This window comes from Asparagus officinalis, chromosome 5 (assembly GCF_001876935.1).
Source record: "Asparagus officinalis chromosome 5, Aspof.V1, whole genome shotgun sequence".
Taxonomy (NCBI): domain Eukaryota; kingdom Viridiplantae; phylum Streptophyta; class Magnoliopsida; order Asparagales; family Asparagaceae; genus Asparagus; species Asparagus officinalis.
Genome location: NC_033798.1, coordinates 90050461 through 90060842, shown reverse-complemented (window position 1 = coordinate 90060842; position 10382 = coordinate 90050461). Strand labels below are relative to the sequence as shown.

At 43.2% G+C, this 10382-nt stretch overlaps 1 protein-coding gene across 1 annotated transcript; it reads right to left on the bottom strand.

The window, feature by feature from the left end:
* Nucleotides 8958–9668, bottom strand: LOC109842148 (pentatricopeptide repeat-containing protein At3g24000, mitochondrial-like). The gene has a single exon (XM_020411055.1). The coding sequence runs from the start codon at nt 9666–9668 to the stop codon at nt 8958–8960; it is 711 nt and encodes a 236-aa protein (XP_020266644.1).

The following is a 10382-nucleotide window of genomic DNA, read 5'->3' as shown; positions in this document are numbered from 1 at the left end:
CAAGTGGTGGCTCGCTCCCAAAAACTCCCAATACGTGTTTTTCAATAGTTTTTCGAGATTCTTTCATTCCAGAACCTCCCCAACTGCTTTGAAGCTATCCCTAAATGTGGTTAAATGATTATTGACTGTGGATGAGGTCAGATCATTAACTCTTACCCGAAAATGTTACAACAAAAGCCTATAAATACAAGCCTAAGACCTTCATTTAAGAGGATATGAAATCAGAAGGCGAGGTGCTGTAGGTTTAGAGAGTGCAATCAACGAATTTCAGAAGAGGGCTAGCAGATCTTGGTGAACTTTAGCATAAAGAGGAAGTTTTTTGAAGGATCTGAAGCTCATTCCCTCTTTCCTCCGCATCAAACTTTGTTTTGATCGAGAAGAGTCATAATCTCACTTGGTCGAGATTATCACTTCTGTGATTACTTTCTTTGTAAAGTAAGAGCTTTTAATAACCACTCTGTTAACTGGATTTGATCCGCGACGGTCCGCGGATTAACGCGTCCCCGGCACAAGCAAAAATCTCATGCAAACAATGGGTGATAAAATGTCATCTGCATTTATTTTAAGAGAGAGTTGTAATCTTTATTGTTTATTATATAAAGAGATCTTATAAAAAGATCAACTTTTACTTTACTTTTTGAATTTATTGTAACGAAAGAAGTTTTAAGAGAGATCTTTATTTTTCATTATGTAAACAGGCCTCTGTGTTTTGATTTTGAAATGCGGGTTTGACCTCGGCGAAATGCTGGTCAGACATCCGCATTTTAATTTTGAAACCCGGGGCTGACATCCGCATTCTGGATGCGACACGCGGGGCTGACCCTCGCATTTAGAACTAAGTCTTTTTTTAGACTTATTTTAGCCTCCTGCTTTTTGAATACTAACTACTTATTCATCCTGTTTGCAGCACACTACACCAGCGAGCCTCTCTCCTTCTATCATCACTTTGGTCACGAAGGTGGTGCGGACCACAATGTGAACTTCATTCTTTATCAAGAACTTCCCATCTTCCAAGATCAAGATAAGGAGCATGCCGAGGTTAGACCCGCGTTTTGTCGAGGTCATACCCACATTTCAACTTCTAAATGCGAGGCTCGCCTTCACGTTTCAACTTCTAAATGCGAGACCCACCTTCACGTTTTAACTCTTAGAACATGAGTTGTTGAAATAGCTTCGCGTTTCAACTCTTAGAATACGAGACCCACCTTCGCGTTTCAACTTCTAAACGCGAGACTCACCTTCGTATTTTGCCGAGGTCAGACCCGCATTTCATCTTCTAAACGCGAGGCTCACCTTCACGTTTCAACTTCTAAACACAAGACTCACCTTCGCATTTTAACTCTTAGAACATGAGTTGTTGAAATAGCTTCGCGTTTCAACTCTTAGAATACGATTATCTCTCTCAACCTTCAAAAGTCTTCTTGCAAACAAAAATCCTCTAATGGCTTTTTAGACTTCCACCATCGGCCAAAATAAGGAGAGGATCGCTCTTCTCCGACCTATTCACTCGAAGGTCTTCATTGGAGAGCTCGAGCAATATTATGATCTCTATGACATCCCCAGGGTCTTCACACTGGCGGCGCCTAATAAGGATGAGTCGGTGTATCGTCATGGCGAAAACCTAGCATCATTGTATCTTGCTAATCTTGAGTATGGTCTACGGCTACCGCTCCATCCCTTTATTAGGTATGCATGTATTGCTCTGGTAGTTTTCCCCTCTCAATTTACCCCAAACGTCATTAGAGTTCTAGTGGGCTTTGTTGTCATTTGTCACTAGGTCGGTGTCTTGCCGACAATGTGATTCCTTGGGCATCTGGTCGGTATTAAGTCAACTAGGAGGGACTTACACTACTTCTTCCGCTATAGTGGAAGTTTTAAGCTTGTCACAGACGCTCCAGAGTCTAACAGGGACTGGAAAGAGCAGTTCGTGTTTGTCTTCGAGGCCGACGACGTTCTTTCTTGCTCCAATTGGCCTGAAGTGACAAAGGACGCACTGGTGCACTATGTCCTTGTCACTGAGGTGAGGCGACAATTAGAGAAGATCCGTTCCTACATCGGGTCCCGGGAGCGGGACAATCTCTTTGAGGCGGCATCACTCCGAGTGACGGACGTGTCCATGATCTTGTCCTCCGCGACTGACAAGGCGAGGGAAAGTTTGCCGACTCTCTCTCTCTAAAAAAAGCGATAAGAGGAATTCAAGGGGGGAAGAGTCAGGCTCGGCTTCACGCCCCCAGAAGAGATTGGTGGGAGAGCTCGCCCCTGAGGAGACTGTAGGCTTGAAGTCCAAGGTAGTTGAGGTTGCCACCCAACTAGCGAGGCAGAGAGTGAGGCCAAAGAAGATGAAGGCCAATGACCAAGGCCTCAACAGGTGAGTGGTGCAAGCCCAAGTCGACTTGGCTGAGGAACATAGGTCAGCTGATGAGCCGCAATCGGCTATGGATGCTGCTAAGCCAGATTAGGTCATCGTCATTAATGACTCCTCTCCTCCTAAAGCAGAGGGGGTGGCCCTAACTGTCGAAGCTGTAGAAGTCGGGACCCTTGACGAAGAGACAGTCGGGCCAAGTTCTATGGTCGAGCCGTCCCACAGGCTACGGTAATGGAGCTGGTGGGACTTCCAGACGGTTTGTTAAGACGCCGACAGCACCTCTGCGAGAATCTGAGGCCGGTTTGATTGGTGAGGTGCAGAGAAGGTTCTAGCTGTTCCGTCATAGGACTCAAGAGTTTACTCTCCTGTCTTGGAAGAGGACGAGGATCATGTTAGTGGGAGTACCGCTGGCCCCCGGCTCACATAGGGATGAATTTCTCGAGGGTGATAGGTTTGTCCCAGAGGTGCCCCTTAACGTGGATGCTTCGATCATGTGGTCCTTAACCGCCTTGATCAATGTTGCATGCCAGTTTGCCCTTCCGGAGGATAGGAGGATCTTGAGGGAGATACCAAGTGTTGGCATGCATTTGGCCTTCAAGTCCTACTTGGTCTGGGGGGCTTTATTGGAGCAGCATCTGTTCACCCTGTTTGAGTACATGCATGAGTCTACACAAGCGTGCCATGCAGAGTTGGCCTAGGAGAAGTTGGCTAAGGAAGAGGCAGAAAAGAGGATCACTGCCTTGGAGGCTAAGCTGAACAATAGGGAGGCTACTTGGCGCCGAGAGCTGGATGAGAAGGAAAGGCCCCTGAAGAGGTACAGAATCCAGTGCTCCAAATAGTTAGGCTCCATCGAGGAGCTCCAAAGAGAAGTGGCCTGGCTAAGGAAGAGGTCGGTCTTCTGCAGCAGGGGCTTTCCGAGCAGGATGGCAGACTAACTGCTTTGGACGGGGAGGTTGATTCTGAGAGGCGCCTGAAGGTGGTGCCCGAGGAGGACGCTCAATCGAGCCGTCTCTCGGTAGACTAGATGAGGCGGGACCTCAAGGAAGAGCGATCGACCTATCATTCATCCACAACTATTGTCAAGGACTTGGAGGGTCAGCTTGCTTGCTTGGACACAGAGCAACATAGGGCGAGGATAATTGATGAATGTTGCCATGGTCCCTTAGGTAAAATTAAGGTAGACTTGTCTTGCAAGGCCAGCGTTGACTATATGGCATTGTTGCTCCCCCAGACTCTCATCCTACGTCGGACTACCTCTACCCCCCTCCTCCGTGTCGCGCGCGCTTGACCTTCTAAAGGAGATTGAGGTGAGTGGAGGGGGGTTAAATCTGGTGTTGGACGATGATGATGACGACGAGTCAGGAGATGATCTTAAAGAAAACACTCCCGCTTCCTCTTCTGCTGCTGAAGACCCTGGCGACTCTGTTGTTTCCGCCGAGGACCTGCTAAGCCTGACTCTCGAATTTGGCCGAGAGATCTAATAGCTTGTGCATCTCTCTCTCTCTCTACAAATATTGACATGCCTTATTGTAAATAGACATGGATACTATAATAAAGCTTGTAATAAACTTTGTTGGAATAAAGATCAATTTTGCTCTAATATTGAAGTATGCTTTCATTTATTCCCTACTTTTGCTTTGATAGCTGATCGAGAGAACAAAAGTGTTGGTTGTTGTGATTCGGTCGCGTTGTGTTGACCTGAATGTTGAAGGGTCGAGATGACTGGATCATCTTACACCACTTCTGGGAGAGATGTTCGGGTCTTTTATAAACGAGGACTAGAAAGTTGAAGTGTCTGTCTTTTGTCAAAGATGACTGAATCAATTGAATTTCATGCCTTGGGTTTACTCATGATGACACCAAGGGCTTTTTGACAGAATGAAAACCCGGAGTGTAAGGACCATGAATTTTGATACTAGTTAAAATGATTTTTCGGTATTTTAAAATATTTAATTATTATTTTTTAAAAAGAGTATTTGTATTTTTCTCGGTTTTCTATAATTTTCTATGATTTAAAATTTTGATTATATATTTATTTAAAGGATTTTGTTATTTATAAATTTATTTTGTGCAGTAAAATTTTCTAGAATTAAATTGTTACGTTACCGGTACTATTACGTATTATTTTAAATAATATGTTGTATTTTTAATATTATTATGTATTATTTCGTATAATACTTTGTATTATTAATCACGTATTTTTGTATATAATTTATTGTATTATTTCTATTGTTACATATTATCTATCGTATTAGTATAACTTGTACGTTTTACTGTATAGATAATTATCCCATAATTATCTGATTTTAAATGTAAGTAAATATATTTTTATTATTAATTATTCTTGTTTAATTATACAATATGGGTATTTTTCAACTATTTCGTATCAAATATTGTATTAGCTCAACATGTACGTTTTTAATTGTAGATAATTATTATGTAATTAGTTTAATTTTTAAGTACTCAAAAGTATTTATTTTAATTATTTTAACCTAAACCCTAACCCTAATTACAATTATATATATATTATATGTTTTTCGTTTTCCCTCTACTGTTCATCATCCACGCCGCCTCCTTCTTCTTCTCCCTCTCTCTTTCAACCCGCGAACCCACCACCTCACACCCAGCAACCCGAAACCGCCGCCGCTCGCCCACCAGACCTCCGACCACCGCCCTCGTCGACCGCCTGAGCGCCGCCCGTGGATCCGCCTGCACCACCGCCAAAGCCAGCGCCACCTCCAACAGCCGCACCTCCATCTTCACCACCACCTCTCGCCGCCCTGTTCGCCGCCCCGCCAACGACCAGCAGCCACACCCGAACCCAGCCTCTCCGCCTCCAGCAGCACCGCCTGTTCCTCCTCCGACCAGCCTCCCTGTCCGCCGCCCCCACGAGCTCTCGCCGCCCCACTGCAGCGACGCCCCGCCTCCTCCTCCTCTACTCCTCAGATCCACCCGCGCCGAACCACCACAGCAGCCCCGGAGCCGCGTCGCCGCCTCACGCTCAAACCCCGAGCTTCCGTCAACGCCACCGTGCCGTGCTCAGTCCCAGTCCGCCCCCTCGTCGTCGACGAGTGTCGCCGAGATCCCCGTGCCATCAGAGTCGATACGTTCGACGTACCCGAGGCAAGATCCCGTTACTCAGCTTGTCGATCTTTATGTTTTCAAATCTATTATGAGTTGTCTGTGTAGATTAGTTTGTAATATAATTACCTATGTGGATTGTTTGATGAAGAATATTAAAATATATTATAGTAATATAATAAATAGCATTTTCAAAATAATTATAAAGAATTAAAAGAATTTAGTTCGGTAAAAGAATCATTTTTAGATAATTATAAGGATTTAAAGAAATTTATTTTGAAAAAGAAGTTATTTTTAGATTAGTTATAATGAGAAAAGAATTTTACTAAGAATTTTATTCTGTAAAAATGGATTATTTGAGTTGTTATTATAATAATTGATTCTTAAAAGAATTTATTTTGTGAAAGGATTATTTGAGTTAATATTCATTATTTAAAAAGATTATTGTAGAATAATTATGATGAGAAATAAGTGTTAAGAAATTATTTTGGAAAAGGAATTATTTTCTGAATTACATAGTTGTTGTTTATGATCACATTTCACGTTTTGTATTTATTTAATGTATTTGACATGTTTGCTATAGTGCTATGTATTGTCCATCTTGTGATTGAGAACCATTAGCAGTTCATGACTTAGTGGCCTCGTGCGTCATGAACAGACTTAGTGACATGTGTGAGTGTGTTGACTGAGTTTAGGTGGTGAACCCGAGTTTTAATATGGATTATGTTTGACTTAGAAAATACAAGAGAGTTGGGATGGGGAAGTCCATGTTCATGTGATCGGATAAGACTGTTGATGTATCTTCCAGGCTCGCGATTTTTTAACTATTTTGTATCAAATATTTTATTAGCTCAACATGTACGTTTTTAATTGTAGATAATTATTATGTAATTAGTTTAATTTTTAAGTACTCAAAAGTATTTATTTTAATTATTTTAACCTAAACCCTAACCCTAATTACAATTATATATATATTATATGTTTTTCGTTTTCCCTCTACTGTTCATCATCCACGCCGCCTCCTTCTTCTTCTCCCTCTCTCTTTCAACCCGCGAACCCACCACCTCACACCCAGCAACCCGAAACCGCCGCCGCTCGCCCACCAGACCTCCGACCACCGCCCTCGTCGACCGCCTGAGCGCCGCCCGTGGATCCGCCTGCACCACCGCCAAAGCCAGCGCCACCTCCAACAGCCGCACCTCCATCTTCACCACCACCTCTCGCCGCCCTGTTCGCCGCCCCGCCAACGACCAGCAGCCGCACCCGAACCCAGCCTCTCCGCCTCCAGCAGCACCGCCTATTCCTCCTCCGACCAGCCTCCCTGTCCGCCGCCCCACGAGCTCTCGCCGCCCCACTGCAGCGACGCCCCGCCTCCTCCTCCTCTACTCCTCAGATCCACCCGCGCCGAACCACCACAGCAGCCCCGGAGCTGCGTCGCCGCCTCACGCTCAAACCCCGAGCTTCCGTCAACGCCACCGTGCCGTGCTCAGTCCCAGTCCGCCCCCTCGTCGTCGACGAGTGTCGCCGAGATCCCCGTGCCATCAGAGTCGATACGTTCGACGAAACCCAAGGCAAGATCCCGATCCTTATGTAGTTTCGTTCCAATCATTATATTTGTCATAGATTATTTATATGCAAGATCCCGATCCTCATTTAGTTTTGTTCCTATTCTTATATTTGACGTAGATTATTTATATGCAAGATCCCGATCCTTGTTTAGTTTCGTTCTGGTTCTTATATTTATTGTAGATCATTTATGTGCAAGATCCCGCTCTCCCATTTCGTAGTTTGATTATTTACATTTTTTATGAATTATTTGCATAGTTTAATTGTGACGTATTTATCTGCGTGGGTTGTTTGAGGAACAATATTGATTTACATAATGGATATGTGATAAATAGCATTTTCAGAATAATTATAATGAATTAAAAGAATTTAGTTTGGCAAAAGAATCATTTTTAGATAATTATAATAATTTAAAAGAATTTATTTTGGAAAATGAATTAGTTTAGATTAATTGTTAAGCGAAATAATTTAAAATGAGTTAATTTAGAAAATGATTATTTTCTGATTATGTAGCTGCTGTTTATGATTTATAATTCTTATTTTGATTATTTGATATGCTATGATATTATTGCATATGATTAGTTGCATTGATTGATTGCTCCATGTTGTGATTGAGAATCATTAGGAGTTTATGACTATAGTGACCCGTATGACACAGTTAGGATCTAGAACACCGTGTGTAGTTGACCTGAAATTACGAGAATTGGGATGAGAAGTCTTGGTCCGTGTGAGCGGTTGTGATTGTTGATGTATATTCCGGGCTCGCGCTGGTGAAGTTTGTGTAGTCACCGGGGTGGGTCCGAGGAGTTGTGATATGAGATTGTTGATGTATTTTCCAGGCTCGCGCCAGTGTCTTGTTTCGGCCTGGGGTGGGTCTGAGGTGATGTGATATTGTGATTATTGATTGTTTTCCAGGCTCGCGCCAGTGTCTTGTTTCGGCCTGGGGTGGGTCTGAGGTGATGTGATATTGTGATTATTGATTGTTTTCCAGGCTCGCGCCAGTGTCTTGTTTCGGCCTGGGGTGGGTCTGAGGTGAGGTGATATCGAGATTATTATTTGTTTTCCAGGCTCGCGCCAGCGTCTTGTTTCGGCCTGGGGTGGGTCTGAGGAGCAGGGATATTGAGATTGTTGATTATTTGAGATGAGTGATGAAATAGTTAGTTACATGACCTTGATTCTTGGCTAAGTATGAGTCTTGTGAGATGTAGGCCGGTTGTATTTCATTTTACACATAGATCGGGATTAATATTTAATTATCTATAATTTGAGACATATGGTATATACATGAGGGTTTCCTTGTTTGGATTATTTCGCTCGACGTACTACGTCTCTTGTTGTAGATTTTTAAGTATTAATTCTATCTAGTGTATGCCCTTGTGATTTGGATGATTAGTCTGATCGCTAGCTGCATGACCTCGTTACCTGATCGATTTTGGATGCTTTATGTTATCATGATTTAGTAGTGTTTTCATGTTGATTTGTGGATTTCAATTGTACGTTCTTTTGTTGTTTCTGTTATCGTATCGTTTTTCGCATTGGATTTTCCGTTCGTTCTATTTTCTTTGTGGGGTCGAGTCTTGCAAGTTAGGAGTCTAGCTTAGTGAGCTATTTTCTTGCATTCGGTTAAACTCTGTAAGGCTATTTAAACAGCCAGTTCTCAATTCAATAAAATATTAAGGCATTTTGCATCCAGTTTCGTGAGTTTAGTGTTTACACAAACCTTTAACTCTACAGGGGGCTCCCGCAAATCCTCAAGTTCTTCATCACTCTCTCCTCCTTCCCCTCTGCCGCCGCCCTGCTTACCACCGCAAACACCACCGCCAGCCTTTCGCTGTGGTACAAAACCCCATCCTCCTCGTCCTCTTTAAACCCTGATTTCTTCGCCTCCCTCGCTATCTCCCTCACTTTTTTTTTGTATATATTATATCCTTTGTTCTCTCGTGCTTCATATCTCCAGCCATAAACGTGTGGTCTCATCGACCTGGCCTGCGTTGCTGCACGCAGTGAGGATTACGAGAAACGTGCACTCACTGGGTACAAAATATTTTCTAAAAACAATTTCGTCAAAATGCTGTCGAGCAGATTCAACGTATCCTTGCGGAGCATAAGCCCCCATCATTTCGGTCCGTGTAACCAAACATGAGTCGGCTATAAACCAATCAAATGTTTTTTGAGCATCGATCACCACTCCTGACTTCCCGCACACAACGATCAGTGCAGTCCCGGCCACAATGTCGTAGTCTGTTCCAGTAACTATAGCGTGTGAATGTATCACTCTCGTCAGCTGAAGCGTAGCCAGATGCGCCGCCGCACACAGAGCGCCGCTGACAATGTACGCTGTCGATGGCACCCTATCGTTTTGATTTATCTTGAAAACCCGAATTGCATCAATGGGTCGATCGTTCTGGGCAAGCCCAACATTGGCAGCAGCATAAGAGTATTCGTTTCTGTGACGAATTTCATTGAACACCTTGAGCACATTATCAGGGAGAGAATTAGTTGCATAGAAATGGACCAAGGCCGAGCTCGAGATAGGGAAACTAGACAAAGAGACCTTCAAAGAGAGTCGCAAACAGAATGAGAATGAGGACGACGAGAAGGTTTTGAGGAGACAGGACACGGTTCCATGATTAGGGAGAGCTCGAAAGCGAAACATTGAGAGAAATATCGAGGAAGAATGGGCCGAGTGGGCCCAGATGATGGACTTCCATAAGACTGCGTTGGGCCTAGAAAGGTGGTGGTTGAAGGGGAGGTGGGCTTATTATTATTATAATAATTATTATGTTGATTACCCACCTCGGAATCGAATCCAAGACTGTGGAAACTATACTGGAACCTCCTAACCGTCCGGATCACCCACGGTAGACAAGGCTAGATTTCTATCTAGGAAGGAGTACTGTGGGGTGATTATATTTGTTTCGCAAGCAATGGAAGAAAAAGAAAAGGATTTTATTTTCCTTTGTAAATCCATTCTTTTCATTAATTTATTTTTTTAATCTGCTCATTCCTAAAGTCAGTGATACTTCCCCATGATCATTTGGACCCTGGGTATCAAACCAGTGGGTGTGGCTAAATGGTACTTTTCAATGCACGGCCTCGGGTATTCTAAAAAATTAAATTCTTGTGGGTATCCCTAGGAGAATCGAACATAAAACCTTGGACTACTATTCATAGCCAGCTTATCAACTCAACTGGTTCCTCTTGGATATTTACACAAAATTTAACGCAAAGTATGTGCTAATACGTTATGAAGTGTGCCGTGCTACTTGTTAAATTGCTTATAGCTGAACTAGTATAATAAAGGGTCAAATATGGAACCAGAATTTAAAAATTAACTAGATAGGGTACCTTTTTTATAAGATTTATGTTG